The following is a 24504-nucleotide window of genomic DNA, read 5'->3' on the forward strand; positions in this document are numbered from 1 at the left end:
ACGGTAACGACGATAGTCAAATCGGCAATCTAAAAACAGAAGGACAGTTTATCCAGTGTCAGTGACTATTTACATTTAGTCCATGTCACTGACAGTTTACCCAGTGTTTTTACAGTTTAAAAAAGTTAAAATGCTCTTGTAATGTTGGGCGCAAGGCGATGGACGAGACAGAATCCTTTGCACTTTCCAAATCGTTACGTTTATTACATTTACCGAAGCGCAGACAGCGCACATAAAACACGTTTACATAGAACATGTGTGACTCAAACAACGAGCACAGGACGCTGCGCGAACACACATTAAATAGACAAACCACATAAACCCCACGTGATGACGAGACGAGTCACAGGTGAGGATTATCACAAGACGCACCCGCACCCACGGAGATACGCAGACGAGTAGACGCAGACAACGTTAACACACGCCCAACAGGGAGGGGTCGGGGACCGTAACGTGACAGTTCTGTTATTATATTCTTACTTTAAAGAAAAATACACGTTTACATTTTATACTTTCAGTTTATTAAGTGTGAGCACTTTTAAAATAAAAATGCATTTGGTAGCAACAGCTTTTGGGTGACTTCTTAATTATTTCAATCATAATAATAATGCACTGGTTAGTGTCCCAGTAGGAGTCCACTGTTGCAGATATAGACACCTCAAAGATGTCCTCTGTTTATTGTCCTGGATTACCTTTCTTGAAGGTAGATTTATGATTACCCTTTTCACCAGTCTTCCAGCCATCAGTAACTACCAACTACCAGTAACTATTTGCTGATTAATATTGATGACTAGTTTTAACATGTTGCTTCTGTACATAGTCAGGAAACAGCTCAAATAAATACATTTTTAATAACACTAAACCCCGAATTGGATCGAATCGATTAAATCGGATTAAATCGAAATAAATCGATTCTTAATCTTCAGAATGGGAATCGGATCGATTCTTGAAATTTGAATCGATACCCAGCCCTAATAATGACACTACAGAATTTCTTCACAGAGCCTCAGCCATGGGAGTCAAGAGCACACCACCTGAAACAAAATTCAAGACAAAATTAGTCCCGCCTGTATATTTACAAAGTACGGTGATAAAGCTATTGAATCAGTTTCTTTAACATCCTCCCCCCCCCCCCCATCAGACTCCACCATGTCAAGAGTAGAGGTGCACTTTTCTCGCCACAGACATTCAGAGCCCAGTGCAAAATCATCACAGGAGGAAACCTTCAGACTCCAGATTCAAGACTTAGTCAATCACGTACCTCATCCCCAGGATGCATGGACGATGTCCCCTGAAAGAGAAAACAATTGTCTTAGATTAACAGTCATGGCCTTTTATTCTGAATTGGTCTTATGCTTGTTTCCCGTGTTAGACATCTGTGACCACTGAATTCTGTAACCAGAGACCACCATGCATGTGTCGTCAAGAAATAAGGTAGGGTCAAATCCTGTTAACTGCACATGGGTACTCAATCGTTGATTGTAGTTTATAAGGAAATTAAAGCTCATTTCAAAATGAATTATTTATTTAGTGTGTATTTCTTGATTAAGATATGTGCTTGTATATACTTAGATATTTGTTAATGACATATTTGGCATTCTTAGCGAGGAGCAAAGTAAATTTTTCATTGTATCTAAGGAAACCTGTTCCCTCTGTGCATATGACAAACTCTGAATTTGAAAAGATTAGGTAGGCCTAAATGACGTTCATCACCGGTTAAGGATGCCCTCGCCGGAATACCGAAAGGGTTCGCCCTGAAATATTAATAATCCCCTCAGTCTCTGCCATGTCATTAGTAGAGACGCACTTTTGTCACAATGTACTTTTGGAGCCCAGTGCAAAACATCACGAGAAACTTTATTGGTATATGCACAGTAAAGAAACGTGTTGCTCTGTACAACGAAATAGTAATAAAGGATAAAATAAGCATGCAACATTATGATAAGTATTCATAAATGGAAATGTAAACGAAACAGAAATATAAACTGCTAAGAAGTTTATGTACATACAGTCATTGTGCAGTAGCGAGCTACATTGCTTGTTGTCAGACTGGTATGAAAACCCAATAGACTCAGCACACTTACAAATTGTCTAAACACACCTGGCACTGCCACATAATCTCCTTTCTGCATTTGCCACATGTGAACCTTTTACAAAAACCACAACGCTTAGTGGCACGGTTACTCTTGCAGCCACACTTAACCTGGCACAATGCCCTTTTCCCTGTGTCAGGTGTGGGTTGTTGCTGCTGAAACTCTACCTTGGACACCTCCTTGGCTTCCATATGAGACTGTGCAAGTTCTGTTGCAAGCTTCACCAAGAACTCGGACCGTCTCTCTTTTACCCCAGTGCATGCTTGAAAAAGCACATGTGCATTCAGGCATGAAATGTCAATCATGTTATAAAACACAGCGACTGGCCAACGCCGTGTTCCTGAACGTACACTGTACTTTCGCACCATCTGGTCCATGACATCCACACCACATTTTAGGCTGTTGTAGTCTGTGATTGTGTTTGGCTTTTTTTTTCGGGTGTCTCCAATCTCCACCGTACTGTGCATGCTACTGAGGATGCAGACAGTCTTTTTCCGTCTGGGCGCGTAAACGGTCAGCGTGGCACCAGAGGTTGAAAACACCTGTGTACTAAATTCCTCACGGCCCAAATTCTTTTTGACAGAGTCTGGAAGCTCACGACGAATCTTGTTTACTGTGCCAAGGAGGGTGGTCTTCCGGCCCAGCAACTGCCTTGCTAGTGACAGTGAGGTGAAAAAATTGTCTGTGGTAACAGTTCTTCCTTGGTCCATAAATGGTTCCATAAGCTTCATCACCACATTTTCCGATAGTCTTTCCCCCACGGGACGACTGGAGTCTTTGCCAAGATATGGGATGATGTTGCATACATACTTGGATTTCAGGTCACATGCCACCCAGAACTTTATCCCAAACTTGTCGGGTTTTGTTGCAATGTACTGAAGAAAAGAGCAACGGGTCTTAGTTGGAAAAAGTTGCTCATCTATGGTGATATGCCTTCCTGGGTTGTAACAAGTGATGCAATTGGCAGCGAAAGACCCCCAAACATTAGAGATTGCAGCAAACCGGTCAGTTGCAGCTCGTTCACTGCGTGTGTACTTGTCGTCAAAGTGAAGGTGCTGCATGATGTCCTGGAAGCGGTTTCGCGACATAATCTTGGTGATTAAGGGCACTTCCAGTGTTGTAGACCATGAGTCATGCACCGCTGGAAGGCGCACAACACCTCGCAGGATGAGGATTGCAATGAACGCCTTTAGCTCAGCGAGGGACATGAACCAGTTTTCTTGCTGTGTCTGGCGTGCATGCTGGACAGTCCACCCCTGTATGATCCGAAGCATTTCAATAGAAACGAAACAGAGGAAACTCTGTAAGCGACTCGATTCTTTCCGTAGGGCAAACGCAGTTGGCTCTCCATTCGTGGTATTGCATTTACTTGGGCTTGGATGCACTCCATCATGTCTTCCGATCTGTTCTTCATGCCACACTGTGCCGCCTTTTGCAGTCTCTGTCAGCCGCCCGTGTGTCTCCACGCGACCCCTCTTTACTGGTGATGAAGTCTCCTCATCTACAGGACCATATGTTTGAGATTTGATTAGTGAAAGGTTGAAATAATGTGAAATTGACAAACATAATATTTGAAACATAGCCGGCGATTGGCGGGTTCACACACAAATAGGCATTCTGGCCTTAATGGGGCCATAAATAAATTAATGTGTGCACAAAAAGATTCAATTGAGGCACTAAAGGCCCAAAACGATCAAAATGTGTATTGGGAAATTGAGTCAGATCAAAGAACTAAATCACATGCTGAGATCAGCAGTGTGTGTGTGTGTGTATGGGGTCTTATGTATGTACTATTCAGTCAGTTCCAGTATTTGGCCAGTAAATGGAGCCCATGTAATACCATACTGATATTACAGTAATGAAATAAGACATTTTAGTGAAATAAAAGGTTCATTTCTGGTCAAGCAGTGCACCTTTTGTTATGAGATCTAATTGCAAAGTTATTTATCTCATTGATCTGACTCATACAAGACCCTTTATTTGTCTGTATTCTGCATAACAGGATTGCAGCATGAGTTTTTATGATTTCTTAGGTTTTTGGACAATGTAGCGACAGGCCAATTTGAACCAAACTTGGCATACCTGAAGGACCTCAGTCTATAAAAGGCTTTGAAATTGGGAGTTGATCAACATGTTTATATGAATTATAGCAATATAGGTCATATATGGCCTCAATGATATAATGGGAAAATGGACCCACCTGAAAATAAAAAAAAATCCAACAATTTTTAAAAATAGTTTACCTACAGTGTCTACAGATTATGCCCATGCCACTCTTGCCATCATTGGATCAAATTCCTAGGACTAGTTAGAAAAGTGCTATTTTCAAACAATTGATGAATGTGACAAAACTACGCCTTTTTTAATAGGACTTGTAATTGCAAAGTTGTCAGGTGGACTGCAAGGAATCAAAAGAATCAAGTTTCATTTTCCTAAGCAAAGATTTGGAAAAGTTATGCATGATTCACAAATAGTGCCACCTAGTGGCCAAATGTTTCAAAACTGCACAGTGTGACAGTCCTGAGATGTGTGTGAACCCTAAATTGCAAAAATAGGTTTCCCCACACTACGTGTGTGAACCCCAATTATAATTCCAAAACATCTCAAGTATGCCACCTTGGAAGTAATGTAGGATTGTTTTCACACAGCAATACGTGGCATATATATATATTTTTTTTTTTATTTAAAAAAAATAAAAAATTGAAAACTCGCGGGTTTAGTGTTGACAGTGGGAGCAAACCTGGAACAACAAATCAGACATGGATTTAACGAGAGAAGGCAGTCCTGCCAAAAAAGCTAAGCGTACGTGTAAGTACCTTGACGAATGGGACAGGGAATTTACTTTCCTAAAGAGGAGCATGAAGGGGCATAGCTACTCATTCTGTAAGATATGTAGCTGTGATTTTAGTGCCTCTCATGGGGGAAGGAACGATGTCCGTCAGCACGAACAATCTGCCAAGCACGAACGCGGGCTAAAGGCACAGAAATATGCCCAGGAGATGTCCCCGTTTGTATCTAGAAATACCACTAGAAAATTGAATTTTTTTATTCATTTGTAGTTCAAAACATAATTGGGGTGTTTATTCTTCACTTTTTGCCACTCCAAAGATGTTTTCGTCTCTCCTACAGCCTCGATTGCAGCTATATGTAAATAACCGATTATGCAAATTAGGCGATGACGTCATATACGTGAAATGTCCCGTATTTTTAAATACAAAACTTGACAGGTATGTTGCGGTGTGTGTGTGCGCGGTGGCGACGTGCGGTGTGTGTGTGTGTGTGTGTGAGGGGAGGGGGGGTGACGTGGTGATTATCTGCTGGTCATCCGCATCTTCATCCCCTCCCCTGTGAGGCCAGCTCTGATTGGCTCTTGCTCAGACTCATCATCAGTGCTGGACCCCAGGAAGTGGGCGGTAGGTCATTTCCTGCACTGCCATGGCTGACGTGATGGACAGTGTTGCCAAGAAGTCCTGCTGAACTCTGGTTAAGGTCAGAGATCAGAAAGTCATTTCAGGTGGTTGTGGCAAACCAGTTAATAGAGTTAATTATATTTATATTTCCAGATATAATTACATAATGGTAAACCAGCAGAATTAATAAGTATTAGGGGTGGGCATAGATTAATTTTTTAAAATCTAGATTAAACTCACTGAAATCTTGAAATTAATCTAGATTAAAATTGCTCATTCAGAATATGTGTGCTACCCAAGTAATGACTAAAAGTCAGTCTTTGTTTTATTTATTTCTTGTAAAGTGTCCTTGAGTGTTGTGAAAGGCGCTTTTAAATAAAATGTATTATTATTATTATGATGTATACAATGCTAATATCGGAATTAATTTAATATACACAAAGAAGCGGTTTGCTGCGAGATATTGTTAGGTTTCTCATTAAATGGCTTCAATAATATCTAAGTATAATCATGCTCTGGAGCTCTGTTCACTGAATTCCAAACACATGTTCCCATGAAGCTCAGCCAATCAGAATGAGCGCTCCAGGTCCTTCACTAACTCCGCCCCTCACTGTCTCTGCTCTTTGCAGGAGCTGGAGGAGAGCTTCCACATTAGCAGGATGGAGCAGATCGCCTTTGAATTCAATGTGCTGGTGTCTCTAGAGATGGTCCTCTACCTGCCCGAGAGCAGGTCACAACGCACTACCACCTGAGCCTTCCAGTCCCAGCCAGCCCAGCCAGAACTGACGCCCCCTTTGAGTGGGTGTGGTTTTGCAGACCGGCCTCAGGGAGGACTTCAGCACAACACTAAGTGCTTGTGGGTTAAATTGAACATTTGTTCTTGCTTTTTGTGTTTGTTTTTGGGTCTTATGCGAGGGTAATTAAATGACAGTAATATTAGCTAAAGCACTTAAATCAACTCCAAACACTCAAATAATAAGAGAGATTTCCTTAAACCTCTCTTTAAACATTGTCTGTAGAACCAGCCTGCGCACCACGGACTTGTGCTAACGGGCCACCCAATGGAGGATGGGTTCCCTTTTGAGTCTTGGTCCTCCCAAGGTTTCTTCCTAATCCCCACCACCATAGGGAGTTTTTCCTTGCCACTGTCGCCTTGGCTTGCTCATTAGGGATCTGGACCCATACGATTGTAAAGCTGCTTTGTGACGTGTTGTGAAAGCTATATAAATAAATTTGACTTTGACTATACAACAAAAATAACTTCTATGTTTAATTTACAGTAGAACTATAATCCACACACTTCTTTGATTGGTGTATTTTTAGGCACACTGAAACAGCATATATAATTTACTATAGCTATAAATTATTATACATCTAAGCATTCCTGCTTTTAACCTATTAATGGTGATTATGTGTATAATTTTATGCAATGTATGTTTTTTTTTTTTATAGTTTGTCACTTGTACTACATCACTGTCCCACTAGTGGGCAGTATTTGACAGGGAGCTGTGTTGAGACCAGAGACCGTATGTATATATATATATATACATATACTCTCAGAGGGCCTAAAAATATTCTTAAAACATAAATATATATAATATAATTTATCCAATTTTATTTAATCCACTTACAGTTTGACAATCGACATCTAAACAATTAGAAAAATATAAGCAAATACATTATTCACCCGTGTCAATCCAGAATTAGACAGATGATGTAATGTGAATTATGGTGATTTATTTTATTTTTTTTTTCTCTAACCTTAAAATGATCCCTTTAAGGTCACGGGTCGGCAACCCGCGGCTCCGGAGCCGCATGCAGCTCTTTATCCCTGTGATGCAGCTCAGCTTTTGAATAGAATTAATGAGTATTTAATTAACGTATATTATTTTTGAGACTTTAAAAAATGTTCGGGTGGAATTTTACAAATGTCCGGTATTTACTTTCGCTTTGCTTGAGTGACATGTCATCGTCACTGAAATAAATTTCCAATTATTTTGCTTTTGTGGCTCCGAGTCAAAAAGGTTGCCGACCCCTGCTTTAGGTCATGCTAGTCTGTAAATATTGGCTGCAATGTTAAGGTACAGTGCAATATGATTAATTGTATAAAATGCTTTCACTTTTATATGTAAAATTGACACAACACAATACATTATGTATTTCTTAACTTTTACTGTATTTGTAAAAAAATTTAATGAATACAATAGTAATACAATTGACAGAATAAATTGAAATTGTTTTAATTGTTCATGAGTTCATGTCTTCATTATGATTTTCCATTGCTTGGTCATAGAGAGGTATTTTGGCATGTAAGTGTTAAAGAAAAACATGTCACACCTCCTTTTCACCTCTTCTAATACACTGCTATCTCTCTAAACTCGCTGCACAAAGATATCATCATGGGCACAGATAACTAAATCACACCACTGCATACCAGTAATCAATAACTGGAATTGGATTTGCCAATAATAACAATGGCTCTCCTTCAATTTGTGTAGGCCTTGTGCCACTTTGAGGAATTTGCAGTCTACATAGCTTTGTGCATTTGGGCACTTAATTTCAACAAGCCCAAATGATGGACGCTCAAGTGTGTCATACACAAGTCCATCAGGTGATGCACCCAGCCAAGATGCATCTGGATGAATCACTAGCCCACACTTGGTCAAGTTCAAGTTTTTCAGAACTGCATAGTCCTTTAAGGCCCCTGTTTCCATTTCAAGTCCTCTCTTCATGTGTGCTGTTTGTCGTGTCCCTCGGATTATCCTTTCTGCCAGGCTTTCTGCAGCACCTGGACCTCTAACGTGGCTCACCTCTCTGAAATGTGAGGCAGTCACTTTTTCTCTCCTAAGTGAATGCCACTCAGGTGTAGCACTTTGGGATCTTGTTGCCTCCTCAATAAGGTGTGATTGTGACAAGGTCACAGAAAGTGAGCTTAGGTGTAGCTGTTCTTGGTGTGTTGGCACAAATGAATATTCAGGTGGGCTTAGATGGTAACATTCTAGTGGCAGACTCGGGAATGGGGGTGCATCCTCATGTATGACAACACTGTCAGATGGAGGTGGTGGTTGTTGATAGGACAGTACACGGCCAACTTGTACCTTCCCAAAGATGGAGTCCACAAGTGGCTTGTCAGGCGAGATGTTCATTGTGCAGATGAGTGGAAGAGAATCTGCTTTGATTCCAGCGTAGACTGGTCCATGATTGAGGGTGGCCGGGTGTGGGAGCTCACCGCTGTAGCCCTTGAAAAGTGTACTTCTGAAATAAAAGAAGAGTGAATAACATTTATTTTTACACATTGTAATCTGTTCACCAGCACAACTGATTGTGAATCACATATCACATGTCATCTGAAGTACAACGAGGCTAAATTAAATCTTGAAGAGAACAGGGTCTTATCAGATGATCAAAAGCATTCATTTTTTTTTACCACACACTGTAATCTGCCTATTAAATTTGGTACTACATACCTAACTCCACTGGCTGTAGTAGCACCTGGTTTTGGCTTTAGGACAACCATGGCATCCACGGGTCCAGGCTTCACCCCCTATTAATTTAAAAGATGGTGTTAGTAAAGTGACTGTGATACATTAACTAACATTAAATAATGAAATAAGACAAACCATTGTTGGTGGTTTATGCCACTTCTGTTCTGTCTGTGTGCATGAAAGGACAGGAGGGATCGACAGACATGCCAGATTCAGAATAATGAGCAGTCTGGAAAAGCAATGCAACCAAGTGTTTGCAGATTCCGCAACTAGCAACACAAGAGCAGTTGCTCTTAATGAGCACAACTGGCATTGAATCACGTAATGTCATCTGAAATACACAAGAGGCAATATTTAATATCTTGAAAAGAAGACTTCAGCAATGTCAATAGGCGCAATATCTGTCCCATCATGTTGGTAGTGGTGAATGTCACTTGTCTATTGTCTCATGTAACGTTTGTGCTGTTTTGCATCACTCTTAAAACACTTGGCTATACTGTCTTTCTATTCTACAGTGTTGTGCATGGTTCAATCTACTAGTTCACTGAGCAACTATAAACTAAATATATTTTAGATTTAAACTTCATTTTCACTCCAGATGAAATGCTTACACATAGGAGTGAAACAGGCCTACTTATATTTATATTATTTTGTTGTTTCCACCACCAACAACAGAACAGTGCAGGTTTTACTTCAACTGCTTCTTGAAGAGTGTTATCAGAATATGTTAATAGGTGTAAGTGTTGCAGCCATATGTTAATAAAGAAGTTAAGATGAAAGATTTGAAAGACAGATTGACAGATTTTAGAAAATGCAGTTTGAAGAATAGCTGAGGTGAACTATATTCTGCTTTTGAGTCATAGAGGTAGATAACAATAGCTCGAACTGTAAAATAAACTCCCATTTGTTTACTATAGGCAAAATAGACTGCTAATGATTCCCACTCAGCTACTCTGCATTTGGCTACCATTGTAAGCTTTGAAAACCAATGCCTATGGTTATCACAGCTTACGTGAAGTAAGAGCAAGGATAAAAGATTGAACTTGTGTTGAACTCACTTTTGAACTTGTTCAACAGAACTTTGAACGTGACACTGAACAGAACTCGTGTCATTTTAACCAGTCCTACTCTCAGCTGGTGTGGCGTATCTGTTTTCTTCATAGATCTGTAGCAGTGAGCCCTCACTGTTATCTCGTTAGCCTTACTTTTGCCTGATACTTCCATCAGAAATACAAACATGTTTTAAAAAGGCATTTCTAGTACTAGGACAGGTTGGTTCGTTACTAAAAACAACATCACTTCATTAGACTGCCACCTCAGGCTAGCTAGCTAACTAGCGTCGGCCACTTACCTTCAAAATTGCAGAGGTAGGATGAAACGTAGAACTTGAAACCCTTTTCAAGTTGACTCTGTGTCGTTGTACTTGATGCTCTGACAATACGACGCACATCGTTGACGGTAAATTTCGGGAACTCCAACAGGCACCTTGTGAATTTAGACTCGGCCATGACATCGACACTTCCGCATACCAACCGGAAATACGGTACCATCCTGACACCAACGAGGAAGTGGTGCGTGCACCTAGGCCAATCAGGGCAAAACCAGTTTCAAATGACAGCAAAATTGACCAATCATATCTTCCCTCTTAGTGGGCGGGCTTAACTGTATGATAATTTCTGCCCGCTGTGGCGACGCTAGCTGTCGTTAGCGTTATTATTTATTTATTATTTACTTTTTTGTACATATGCTACTCAACTTGTTTAACTCTGATTCCTTGTATTACCACTTGTGCCTTGTTTTTGTTTGTAAGCGATTATTGTAAATAAAGGTAAAAAAAAAAAAGGTTATTGTAGCAGCCTGGCTGAGTTGGTGTTTTGGTTAGAATAACAGGAAATTGTGATATCACGTGATACTCAACTTTGGAACGTTTGGTTTAGAATGTTTGGTTGGGAAGGTGGAATGTTTGGATTCAGTTTTGATGCTGAAAAGCTCAAAACAAGTCGCACGACATTTTGCTGAGAATTACAAACCTAAATAATCTAACAAATCTTTCTATTTTTTCTAGATCTTTCTCTCTTTCTATTCTTTCTATTTTTCAGGTGGAGAATGAGTTTTTACCCCAGGACAACTGACCAGCCAAGGCCTGGACAGGAACAGAACCACTTCAAAGACACACCAGGTTTTACCACTCATGGTGAGAAAAATACATTTTCATATACTGTACATCATTTTATACTTCTATGTAAGACAGTATATTAATTCTTATGAGTATGGATTTCCATAGGCTTATTCATAATAATTAAAAGTTAAATATACCCATTTATATAGTAGGTTTCTAAGGTTCAGAAAAATAACATGTTTATTTATTCTAGTGATGACTGTCAAGCTCTTTATTTCATGTGTACAGGATAATGTAATTAATGGAGCATGGGTTATTTCTTTGATTTCTTTGACTCAGCACAATTTTCATAAATCCCACCATGTTACATATATGTATTAACATTGTCCATGTGGCCATGGAAAAAGCAAATAAAAATATTTTTTTTTAAAAAGAAACAGATTTCTAACATGACATCACATTCTTAAGCATTCTCCCCACATTCTAATGGCATCACATGGCACCATAGCCCTTGTTATAATCACTTGTTCATTGGGAAACACTTACAAGGCATTTGAGCCTCACTGGGAGGCGTGCTGGGTTTCACTTTACCTGCTGTGGGATTTTCAGGTGTGCCCTACAACCCCCAAGCGACAGTGATCCACACGGATCCCTGTGGACCAGCACCCTTCCCTCACAGAAGGACGGCGGGACCCTCAGATGTCGGCCATGTTAACATCCCTGTAGAAGGACCACTCCACACTGGTACTGTGTAACACTGAAGATTACATGCGTATTCAACAAACCAAATAATCATGCATGATGAAGTAGAAAAAAACATTTATTACATTTGTTTGTAAGGACTGGCAGAGGTGCAGAACCATCAGCTTTCTGCACATGACCTGACCAGTAAAACATCAGTTTTATCAGAAAATATGACATCACATATTCTTCAACATTGTAATGAATTCACATGGCACTGTAGCCCTGTGATATGTTTGGTGTAGAGTAGAGCACTTTAGAGTGGGCACCTTGACGACCCACATACAGTGTGGGTGTACTGTGACACTCTTTATCTGCTAGGCGGTTGTGTTTAGTCTAAGGTGATAATGCTTCGAATCATTGTTATACCAGCATAGTATAATACTGATAATACATGTATATGGATTACAGATGTCATTTTTCACTATTTTAGTACACCCCCAAACAATCTAAACAAAACATTGTCATGCTGCTTTGCTGGTTTCTGATACCTCATCTGGACTGTCTAGCAGTGTCTAGCAGAGGCGAGATGTGCTAGCCATGAGCAGAGCTAGGAGGTACTGTAGTTTGGCTCTTCAGTATCTACCAGTATCAGAATTAAAATAATTCTGAATTGTGCCAAAATAATTAAATTAGTGCTGTCAATTCCAGGTGCCGCGATTAAAAGTCCTCACCAGGATTTTGCTCTGGCTTCCTGGATTGTGTTGATTCCACTAATTTTACCTGAATTGCTAATTAGAAAATCTAGCAAGCTTGAGCAAAATCCTGGTGAGGACTTTTAATCGCGGCACCTGGAATTAACAGCACTAAATTAAATTGAATCAAATTGTATTGAAATGTAAGATTTCATGATGCAATGAACTAAAAGAATCATAACTAAGCTAAACTAAAACTGGGTCACACATATACTGAAGCTCTGATAAATGTCTTCCTGCTTCTGGGCTCACGGATGCCCTGCTATCAGTTATTCAGTACTACTTCATTGTGCTGCCATTACATGAATTGTAGCAAGATGCATATGAGAAGTTGCCGTTCTCGGTCCATCTTGCTTGAATCATATTTCAGTGGCACTTTCAGATAAAGAAACATGCAACGTAGTACTAAGGCACTGAGAAATGTTATGGTGAGGTAATTTCTGCTAATGTCCTTATTCGCCCATGCAGGTGAAGTTGGCTCCAGCAGGTGTTCTAAACTGCCTGTGCTCACTTCACGCACGAGAGTGACCAGGTCAGGACTGATGAGGCCTTCTCCGCCCACCATCACAATGTTGCCTCCACTCCCCAAACCTGCTGGCCGAGAGCCACTCCGTGCCTTCAGGCCTGCCAAAGGTGAGCTCACTCTTTTGCTCTCCTGGAAATGGCATCCAAACCATTTGTTGCAGCAACTACAACAAAAAAAGTAAAAAAAAAAAAAAGTATTAAAAAAGCAAAAACTGCTTTGAAAGCCCTATAGGGGAGACCGGGTATGGTTGTAACATGGGGAGAGTTGTAACTCCATCAGTTCCACTGATCACGGATAAGATAGGAGTCATATGATCATTTCAGTATTTACCCAATTCCTCCCTGATCCCACATGGTGAATATCAAGGCTGTAAACAGGCACATGCCGATTCCATCGAGAAAAAACTGAATGTATTTCATGTTCCATTCTTTACTTTAGCTGTGATATGTTTGGTGTAGAGTAGAGCACTTTAGAGTGGGCACCTTGACAGCCCACATACAGTGACACTCGTTATCTGCTAGGCGGTTGTGTTTAGTCTAAGGCAGGGGTCTCCAACCTTTTTGAGACTGGGAGCTACTTCTTGGATACAAATTATTGCGGAGGGTTACCAGATTAGAACGCATCAATCGAACAAAAAGTTGGTTTGGGGGGGGGGGTGGGGGTGGCGAGGCGAACGAAAGTTGCGTGTAATAATAATAGTAGCAAAAACATGACGTGGCGACTCATGACGTGGGTGACCCCTGGTTTATTCAATATTGACGGCAGCCTAACTTTTTGATTGACAGCTAATTGAGCAATAGCAAACGAGAGAGAGTGTGTTATAGTGAATATATGTACATGCCGTTACTTGACAACGCGTCCGCGGAGTGATACAGAGAACGAGAATACCGTGCTGTTATCACACATATCTGCAGGGTTAGAACACTTCTCAACCAGTCGGATTGTGAACTAACTGTTGTATAATTGGCGAATAATCATTTAGTGTTAGAAGGGGAGGGACAACTGTGAATTTTGATTGGACATGAATTTAAGTAGATTTCTCGATGGGACCAATTAGGTTTACAAATTTATATGTAATTCATTGGCCCTTTGGCGAGCTATTCGGAAAGGGGTGGCGAGCTACTGGTAGCTCGCGAGCGACGTGTTGGAGACCCCTGGTCTAAGGTTATAATGCGTCGAATCATTGTTATACCAGCATAGTATAATACTGATAATACATGTATATGGATTACAGATGTCATTTATCACTATTTTAGTACACCCCCAAACAATATAAACAAAACATTGTCATGCTGCTTTGCTGGCTTCTGATACCTCATCTGGACTGCTGCCAAAGCATATATCTATTAATCTTTGTAATCTATGTAACATGGCTTCTTTAAGTATTGGGTATCACCTGGCCAGCGTTAAGCAGTGGTATGCAGCAGCAGTCTGTGTGATATAAGGAGTTTGTGCTTTGTACCTACTTCTGTTGGCAAGGACAATGTGAGCTTACAAGCAAGACTAGACTTGAATGTTTTATTGCAGTCAGTTGATTGTGCCAGCACCCCACTCCCCAGAATGCCAATCCCACATGCCAAAATATCCATTATCATAATCTATTATTATTTAAAATGCAGTATGATCTGCAGGTCTTAATTTCATATGCTGGTCTGAAGATTGAACGTGTCCTCTACAGTTCTGTCTGTGTTTCATGTCCAGGTTCAGTGGAGCCTCCCCAGCTCCACTCTCCAGGGTGGAGGAGAGAGAGAGTGGGGAGACTTCACCGGAGCGGAGGACATCTTCAACCCTTGCTCCCAGACATCTTCGAAGCAGCTAACCCCAGTGATGCTGGTAGAGGTGACTTATTGATGTTGGCTTTACTTTATATGTCATTGAAATACCTGTACAAAATGTAGAATTTATAATGTTGCATCATTTGTTTTGTGTTAAAATATTGCTAAATACGATATTTGGGAACAAGGAGATCAGTTAGTCAGAAACTTCACTCAGGTGTCAAGTGAGCGGAGCTAAACTCATGAGCATGGATGCCCTTTCCCACGCAGGTTTGCCCAAATCCAGCCGCTTGCTACCTGGGAACCCCCCCGGGTATTTCTTACTGCCCTCCTACCCTCTGGCCACTCTTCCGGGAGTGCAGCGAGATACAAGCCCTCGGCGCAGAGACCCGGGCCCGTGGAGGGACAGTACTGGTGAGTGCATGGCTACGTTGCTAAGAACGTGCTAGGCACACACAGTGAGGCATGGCTGGTTATTTGGGTGCCCGCTTAAGTTAAGTTGGTTTTGCACTAAGCTTGTCTTGCACTTGTTCCCACGTCAGTGGTAAATTGATGAGCAGATCTAATTTTGTGGTCATATATTCTATATGAATTTAATTTTAACCAACAAATGTGCATATACGTAGATCATTTATAGTCACCACTTGTCAAATGTACAAAATACTTAAATTCAAATTTGATGATCTTCATCTGACATGGTTTCACTCAGTAATGGAACAGTGTCTAGCAGAGGCGAGATGTGCTAGCCATTAGCAGAGCTAGGCTAATGTATCTACCAGTATCAGAATTAAAATAATTCTGAATTGTGCCAAAATAATTAAATTGAATCAAATTGTAAAACTGGGTCACACATATACTGAAGCTCTGATAAATGTCTTCCTGCTTCTGGGCTCACGGATGCCCTGCTTTCAGATATTCAGTACTACTTCATTGTGCTGCCATTACATGAATTGTAGCAAGATGCATATGAGAAGTTGCCGTTCTCGGTCCATCTTGCTTGAATCATATTTCAGTGGCACTTTCAGATAAAGAAACATGCAACGTAGTACTAAGGCACTGAGAAATGTTATGGTGAGGTAATTTCTGCTAATGGCCTTATTCACCCATGCAGGTGAAGTTGGCTCCAGCAGGTGTTCCAAACTGCCTGTGCTCACTTCACGCACGAGAGGGACCTCGTCAGGACTGATGAGACCTTCTCCGCCCACCTCCCCAGTGGAAGCCCTGCAGGAGGAGAAGCCTGGCAGGAACCTCCACCTGGACCTCGCCCTCATACATGACCCAGATGAGGAGCCAGTGGACAAGGAGGAGGTCAGTAGGAACATATATCATGTTGTACATAGTTGGAGTATCTCAGTCTCAGATGCATTAGTTTAACTAGTAAGTAAGTTTATTTATAAAGCACATTTTTTATGACGGAGTCAACCAAAGTGCTGTATAGAGGCTAAAAAGTACAATATATGCCCAACTCATAAAGAAAAAACATGTAGAATTTTACATAGCATAAAACATTTAAAATACATACAAATACACCAACTGATTACACCAACTGATACAACATAACTGATAGATTTCTTTGGTTGCTGCCTGCAAATGTTACTCAAGTGTTGTACTTTCTGGATTTTAATGCATAAACACAGCATTGGTCCTAATATAAGCTGACAAACCTAACGTCTGTGTTTACATAATAAAGGCCCTGTAGCATCCCAGTATTAAATCTGACCATGCATGCGATATGCTTTGCTTAGGTGTCCAAATATGATGAGATGATGTTTCCTTCTGCTGATGCTACATTTGCGTTTATCTCAGTTGTTAAGGATATCAACATAGTCCTAGCACTATGAGAGGGAGCATTGTCTGGTTGAGAGTATCCATCTCACTTTGGGTATATGGTGGCTGTGAATAAATAAATTAACCTAGTTAAGATATGAAGAGTTTGGTTCCAAAACGCTATAAATCCATTTTGATCAATTTGAGTAAAAATGTGTTTTCTTTAAGTGGTAGGCTGAAAACCACAGTTTTTTGTTTCAAACTATCAAATACCATACTAAGGTTAAAAAAACACAAACAAATTAAATCAAGATTTTAATATTTAAAGATTTATTTAAAAAAAACAATTCATTTTTTCACAAAACGCAATAAATCCATGCCATGTTTTTTTCAAAATGTCTTATATATCCTTTGTCATTATTAGAAATTTTTTTTGACTGAATGTGCAAAATACAATAATAAATAACTGTAAATTGTACATCTTAATATAATAGTTTGACCATTGGGCCTAAAAACACAAATTCATATAATATATAAATTTATATTATTATAATATAATAACCCTGCTCCTAGCTTGGTTATGAACAACCCCCAGCAAACAGTGTTTGTACATGAGTCACAGAGCTAAATCTTTTCCACGTTTGATAATTTTGCGAGCTAAACGTGCGCACTTTAGCCAGTCCGTCTATTTCGCGGCAATGTAACGATTCTCGGTTAGGGGCTGGATAGTCTGCCGCTGATATTCTGCCGCCGACAGTGGGACTGGTCAGAACCTGGGCATTGATAAAATAAAATAAATATATCTCTTTTTCCAATAACTGCTATACGAACAGGCTCCTCTATATCATCAAAACCGTTCATTTTTGCGGACTTTGAGAGTGAAAAACGAGACATATTTTAACAAAGTAAGCTACATGAAATGCCGGGCGGCTCAACAGGTCGCGTGCTATGATGTTTACATTCCGTATCTGGTGGTGCACTGTGATTGGATGAGTGGAGATGTGGCGTACTGCGGGAAATCAGGATTGGCGATTGTTGCATTTTGGAAGGAAAGAGAGAAAGCAGGGCAGTATTACACGGCGGATGTGGCGTTTTGATAAAAATTGAATATTGGCTTTTCAAGAGTGGTCACATACCATTCTGATTCTAACTCTTTTTTTTTTTAACTGCATTTATCGCGTTTCGGAACCAAACTCTTCATATATTCTGGCATCAAGGCATTGATATGTAGTTAATAATAATAGACCCAGTAAATGTCATTTACCTAACATACAGGGAGGATCCAGCTTTAAACTGGGCAAAATTTGTGTTTCTTTGGTCATTCAATACTTGTATAGTATTGTTGTATGTACTTGTACTTGACGGATATAGTGGGTATGGGCAGTTGCACTTGGGCTGACAGACTCTTTATTTTTCAGATGATGAACTCCCTGCGCCTCTTGCGTAAAAGAGTGGCTAAGAAGCGGGCTAAGGTGAATGCAAGTGGCAGAGAAGCAATGTTGCCTCCACTCACCAAACCTGCTGGCCGAGAGCCACTCCGTGCCTTCAGGCCTGCCAAAGGTGAGCTCACTCTTTTGCTCTCCTGGAAATGGCATCCAAACCATTTGTTGCAGCAACAACAACAAAAAAAGTAAAAGAAAAAAGTATTAAAAAAGTAAAAACTGCTTTGAAAGCCCTATACTACAAACAAAAAGCCCCTGCTGATCCTCTTGTACATTGCTATACCTGCACCCATTAACATTGTTTTTCTGCACCATGAAGAAACCACTATGAAACCAGAAGTTATATTTGAGATTTTTGATAGAGTATGTGTTAATATGTATTGTGCTTTTCAGGATCTCAAGTGCAAAGCACCAGGGCGTCCCCTGCTGACGACATGTCTGAAGGAGTAATTGGCAGAGGTTGGAATTGGTTTGCTGTTAACACTGCATTACACAACACAATGTTTTAAATCTAGTTCTCCATGTTGAATAATGTTTTGCTGTCTTCAGGCTGATTTGACCAAAGTTGAGCTGATAGCCCTAAAAGTCCTAGTCAGTTTGTTTGGGTTCTGGTAAAGTGTGAGTGTCTTTTGTTTTATGGTGCCTGTCATGCATTTATAGCAGTTAACACTTATTGGGACACTTGTAAAGCTGCTTTGTGACAACAACTGTTGTAAAAAGCGCTATATAAATACATTTTGATTGATTGATTGATTGGTATTCCTCTCTAGATGAACTCAAACCAGGAACTCCCCGGAAGGATCCCTACTCGCAGCAGACTTTACGGCCCTTCTCCAAACCAGACCTCGCTCTCGCTCAGAGCTTCAGTCTGCTTAGCTCTGATGACTGGTAAGTCACACCTGCAAAATTCTGAAGCATTTGGCTAGGGCAGGTTAAACAGCAAGTCATTTATGGTGTTCTGCATATATGGTAAGTATGCATGTATTTAGTGAAGTTTTTTCCTCTTTGTCCCTTTTCTTGTAGCATTTTTTCTTGCAGTAGCCGATGGTTACAGTGTGTGTCTATGTCCAATATCTTTATACAGGGAGAAGAAAATTGAAGGGTTGATGTTAATCCGTAGATTGGCTCAGCATCACTCTGATGTGCTTGGCAGCAGGCTTCATGAGGTCTGCATTGTTCTTATTCAAGAGGTAAGCCACTAGATTTGCTGACTGTGTATCGGTCTGAATTCTAAAATTGGCAGACACCATCAGCATGTACATATTACAGGTGATGTTGCTGACAAAGTCAAGTCAGAGTTAGCATAGCACTTTGAAATTCCTTTTTTATAAAAACATTTCTCATCTAATTGAAATTCAGATGGCATAGCTAACTGTAATTAGTGATTAAGGTATTTCCGCCTACATAACACATTGCAGTGGTGGATTATACTTATTACGATGGCGGTGGCAGTGTTGGATGTGGCTGAAACGAGCTGGAACGTTGTCTTTCCTGCAGGTGCTGCACCTGCGCTCTGCCGTGTCCCGCATGGCGGTGGTGTCCTTGAGGGAGTTGTACTCCAGCCTGCAGAAAGGGATGGACCAGGAAGTGGAGGCTACAGCTAAGGTCCTCCTCCACAAAGCAGCGGAGTCCAATGCCTTCATCAGGCAGGACGTGGACACAGCTCTGGACAGCATGGTGCAGAACTGCACCCCCATTCGGAGCATGAACGCCCTTCTCGCTGGAGGACTCTGGTCAGTTAGCCTGCAGTGAGCTTTAAACTGAGGCTTTCAGATAATTTTTACTTCTCCATTGTTCTTTCAAAATATTGCCCTGGCCTATATCAATCAGGGTGGCCGCGGGTCCTTAAAAAGTCTTAAATGGTATTAAGTTTAATTTTTGTCAAATAAGGCCTTGAAAAGTCTTATTTTGTCTTAAATTTTCAACCAAAATATCTTAAATTTGCGGAGCTAAATTTAGGGAGGAATAATTCCGTCAGCCATGTGTTGAAATTCGGGGGCGGATATCGGTAGATTCCAAATAAAATTAAATAAAATTCCAAATAAAATTAAAGCCAACTCGCAAGATCATACACGTTAAAATAAAGCACAAAAACTAATAATCAGTTAGTTTTTGTGCTTTATTTTAACGTGTATGTTCTTGCGAGTTGGTTTTAATTTTATTTGGAAAACAGTATTAAAAAGTCTTAAAATGTCTAAATTTTCACTTGGTCAAACCTGTAGACACCCTGTCAATATTTTTAGTTATTTATCCTCTTGTTTATTCTTTTTATTGTGTTCCATCTCCGCTCTGCTGATCCAAACTGCCCTTCACACCACTTAAAGAATAGGCTAGTTAGCTAGCTCACAGAGGACATGCAAACATTTTCTGTTTAAAAATTACAGATGTACAATAACTGGTGCAAACTAAGCCATCAAATAGAATATGATCATTTGGTTGTGCACTTAGATCATACATAAGGGTATTAAGTTTCTTTTTAGAAGCTAAAAGTTGTACTGTATACATTGATTGGATGGATTAATAGTTATTACCTTCTTTTTTTGAATGCCCTAATTGTTTTCCTTCTGTTTTCCTCAAAAGTCATCTGAATGCTGCAGTAAGAAAGTGTACTGCTCGGCACTTGGCTACTTTGGTAGAGAAGATTGGTGCAGAGCGAATTATTCCTGCAGTCTCCAAGTTGGCACAGGACTCTTCCCAAGAAACCAGGTTAGTACTGGGATCAGAACGAGGATTCTACAAGGCTTATTCAGTTTCCCAGATAGTAATAAATGGTCGGTATGCTGTGAGTCACGGGTCTCTCACTCACGGTTCTCTCCTGTTTTGGGGTCTGTTCTTCGTCTCAGGCGCTTGGGCCGGCGTATGCTGCTGTTCCTGTCCTCCCACCATGATTTTGATAAGATGGTGGAAAAGTACATCCCTGCCAAAGACCTGGCAACCATCAGGGACACTGTCCACACTCTGAAATCCAAGGTAGCGATTCATGTTTGGATACATGATGAGGATTTTTTATCCCATTCAGCCACTATGCCCCATGTTTACTCACTAAACAAAGCTTATTCACAAAACTTTTAGGTGAAACAGACTGCAATAAAAAAAAACCATCTAAACTGTGATGGTAGACATATATTGTAAACAAATAATAAAGTACAGGGCAGTGCGTGGCACCACACATTGTATTTACAGTAAGGCATGCACAGTGTAGTCCCAGACCCAGTAGTTAAAGGACAGAGCATAGTTCAAAATGAACCGGCTTGAAACCTTTGGGATAGAATCAAAGTATGAAGCAATATGTGGACTTCAATATCATCACTCCATGTTTTGTGGTGATTTGTACGTGTGTATTCCCAGGAGAGGACAAAGTTGTCTAGGATTCCAAGATATAAGATGTGTCTCCCTCGTCTGGAGCAGCAAGAAGCTCCAGCCGCACAGGTGGAGCATCAGAACACGCAGCGAATGAAGCGCAGCCTTAGACACACGGTGAGGGACGTGAGCCCAGACGACGCGGCACCTCTGAAAGGTAACGGCTGACTTCGGCGAATGCTCCCCTCCTGTTTCTTGAGAACCTTACATTACCGCTTACCCGTGAACCTCTTTCCCATCAGACCTGCAGCTGAACAGTAGTCTTCCAGCACAGACTAAGACCGGTGTCATCCTGGATGATTTGCCCTCAAGCTCCAGAAACGCACGCACCCCCAGAAGTCCCGTCAAAAGTTTGAGTCCTCCGCTTCATCCCAGCCCCCCCACGGCTGTCCCTACTAAAAACATGCTGCCACGACGCAGACGAGGTACCAGACTGATCAGAGCACGTCCGTCCCTTTCAAACAGTTCTGATGAGTGTTGCCTGCTCTTCAGCACTTCATGTGTGATCACTGCACTTGCATGTAAATTGCTTTGCTGTTAACACTGCATTACACAACAATGTTTTAAATCTAGTTCACCACATTGAATAATGTTTTGCTGTCAGCCTTCAAGCTGATTTGACCAAAGTTGAGCTGGTAGCCCTAAAAGTCCCAGTCAGTTTGTTTGGGTTCTGGTATTCCTCTCTAGATGAACTCAAACCAGGACCTCCCAGGAAGGATCCTCACGAGCAGCAGACTTTACGGCCCTTCTCCGATCCAGACCTCGCTCTCGCTCAGAGCTTCAGTCTGCTTAGCTCTGATGACTGGTAAGTCACACCTGCAAAATTCTGAAGCATTTGGCTAGGGCAGGTTAAACAGCAAGTCATTTATGGTGTTCTGCATATATGGTAAGTATGCATGTATTTAGTGAAGTTTTTTCCTCTTTGTCCATTTTCTTGTAGCATTTTTTTCTTTCAGTATCCGATGGTTACAGTGTGTGTCTATGTTCAATATCTTCATACAGGGAGAAGAAAATTGAAGGGTTGATGTTAATCCGTAGATTGGCTCAGCATCACTCTGATGTGCTTGGCAGCAGGCGTCATGATGTCTGCATTGTTCTTATTCAAGAGGTAAGCCACTAGATTTGCTGACTGTGTATCGGTCTGAATTCTAAAATTGGCAGACACCATCAGCATGTACATATTACAGGTGATGTTGCTGACAAAGTCAAGTCAGCGTTAGCAAAGTACTTTGAAATTCATTTTTTATAAAAACATTTCTCATCTAATTGAAATTCAGATGGCATATCTAACTGTAATTAGTGATTAAGGTATTTCCGCCTACATAACACATTGCAGTGGAGGATTATACTTATTACGATGGCGGTGGCAGTGTTGGATGTGACTGAAACGAGCTGGAACGTCGTCTTTCCTGCAGGTGCAGAACCTGCGCTCTGCCGTGTCCCGCATGGCGGTGGTGTCCTTGAGGGAGTTGTACTCCAGCCTGCAGAAAGGGATGGACCAGGAAGTGGAGGCTACAGCTAAGGTCCTCCTTCACAAAGCAGCGGAGTCCAATGCCTTCATCAGGCAGGACGTGGACACAGCTCTGGACAGCATGGTGCAGAACTGCACCCCCATTCGGAGCATGAACGCCCTTCTCGCTGGAGGACTCTGGTCAGTTAGCCTGCAGTGAGCTTTAAACTGTGGCTTTCAGATAGCAACAACAGTCACAAGAAGCTAACAAAGCACTGATTTTGGCTGCTGTTTTTACTTTTCCATTGTTATTTCAAAATATTGCCCTGGCCTATATCAATATTTTTAGTTATTTATCCTGTTAAATATTATTTTTATTGCATTCCACCTCCTCTCTTCTGATCCAAACTGCCCTTCACACCGCTTAAAGAATAGGCTAGTTAGCTAGCTTACCGGAGACATGCAAACATTTTCTGTTTAAAAAATACAGATGTACACTCACTGGTGCAAACTAAGCCATCGAATAGAATATGATAATTTGAGTTTCTTTATAGAAGCTAAAAGTTGTAGGCCTACTGTATTCATTGATTGGATGGATTAATAGTTATTACCTTCTTTTTTTGAATGCCCTAATTTTTTTCCTTCTGTTTTCCTCAAAAGTCATCTGAATGCTGCAGTAAGAAAGTGTACTGCTCTGCACTTGGCTACTTTGGTAGAGAAGATTGGCGCTGGCCGCTTATTGTCTGGGGCGAAAGACGTCATAGCGAGAATTATCCCTGCAGTCTCCAAGTTGGCACAGGACGCTTCCCAAGAAACCAGGTTAGTACTGGGATCAGAACGAGAATTCTACAAAGCTTATTCAGTTTCCCAGATACTAATCTTTTGCTGATTCTTTTAGTCTCCTAGTCTGATACTCTGAAGTCAGCAAATGCTGCTAAATTGTAGAGTAATAGAAGCACTATCATGTTTTCTACACACAGACGGCCTTGTAAAATTGTGACCTGGTAAGATAAATGGTCGGTGTGCTGTGAGTTACGGGTCTCTCACTCACGGTTCTCTCCTGTTTTGGGGTCTGTTCTTTGTCTCAGGCGCTTGGGCCGGCGTATGCTGCTGTTCCTGTCCTCCCACCATGACTTTGATAAGATGGTGGAAAAGTGCATCCCTGCCAAAGACCTGGCAACCATCAGGAACACTGTCCTCACTCTGAAATCCAAGGTAGCGATTCATGTTTGGATACATGATGAGGATTTTTTTTTTATGCCATTCAGCCACTATGCCCCATGTTTACTCACTAAACAAAGCTTATTCACAAAACTTTTAGGTGAAACAGACTGCAATAAAAAAACCATCTAAACTGTGATGGTAGACATATATTGTAAACAAATAATAAAGTACAGGGCAGTGCGTGGCACCACACAGTGTATTTACAGTAAGGCATGCACAGTGTAGTCCCAGACCCAGTAGTTAAAGGACAGAGCATGGTTCAAAATGAACCGGCTTGAAACCTTTGGGATAGAATCAAAGTATGAAGCAATATGTGGACTTCAATATCATCACTCCATGTTTTGTGGTGATTCGTACGTGTGTATTCCCAGGAGAGGACAAAGGTGTCTAGGAATGCGAAGATATAAGATGCGTCAG

General features: G+C 40.9%; 2 protein-coding genes and 1 non-coding gene across 6 annotated transcripts; 1 reads left to right on the top strand and 2 right to left on the bottom strand.

Annotated features, from left to right (window-relative positions):
* Positions 1-1130: 1130 nt before the first annotated feature.
* LOC143523695 (small nucleolar RNA SNORD88) lies at positions 1131-1221 on the bottom strand. Its single transcript, XR_013133441.1, has one exon. It is a non-coding gene; the product is annotated as a small nucleolar RNA SNORD88 (small nucleolar RNA).
* Positions 1222-7423: 6202 nt separating this feature from the next.
* On the bottom strand, positions 7424-13226 carry LOC143522559 (uncharacterized). Of its 4 annotated transcripts, XM_077016263.1 has the most exons (6): positions 11699-12309; positions 10340-10569; positions 10047-10205; positions 9124-9217; positions 8971-9047; positions 7424-8758 (listed from the first exon to the last, which is right to left on the bottom strand). In XM_077016263.1, the coding sequence occupies exons 4-6, from the start codon at positions 9124-9126 to the stop codon at positions 7876-7878; spliced, it is 963 nt and encodes a 320-aa protein (XP_076872378.1). In that variant the 5' UTR covers positions 9127-9217; positions 10047-10205; positions 10340-10569; positions 11699-12309; the 3' UTR covers positions 7424-7875. The 4 variants fall into 4 exon arrangements, with proteins under 4 accessions (XP_076872378.1, XP_076872376.1, XP_076872377.1 ...); XM_077016261.1 differs by lacking the exons at positions 9124-9217; positions 10047-10205 and adding an exon at positions 13055-13226 and having other exon boundaries at positions 11699-11827; XM_077016262.1 differs by lacking the exon at positions 10047-10205.
* LOC143522385 (uncharacterized) lies at positions 10931-16543 on the top strand. Its single transcript, XM_077016117.1, has 6 exons — positions 10931-11182; positions 11717-11851; positions 13012-13176; positions 15115-15258; positions 16058-16152; positions 16535-16543. Exons 1-6 carry the CDS (start codon positions 11095-11097, stop codon positions 16541-16543), a joined length of 636 nt encoding a protein of 211 aa, XP_076872232.1. The 5' UTR covers positions 10931-11094.
* The last annotated feature ends 7961 nt before the right edge of the window (positions 16544-24504 follow it).

The sequence above is a fragment of the Brachyhypopomus gauderio genome, chromosome 9 (assembly GCF_052324685.1).
Source record: "Brachyhypopomus gauderio isolate BG-103 chromosome 9, BGAUD_0.2, whole genome shotgun sequence".
NCBI classification, from domain to species: domain Eukaryota; kingdom Metazoa; phylum Chordata; class Actinopteri; order Gymnotiformes; family Hypopomidae; genus Brachyhypopomus; species Brachyhypopomus gauderio.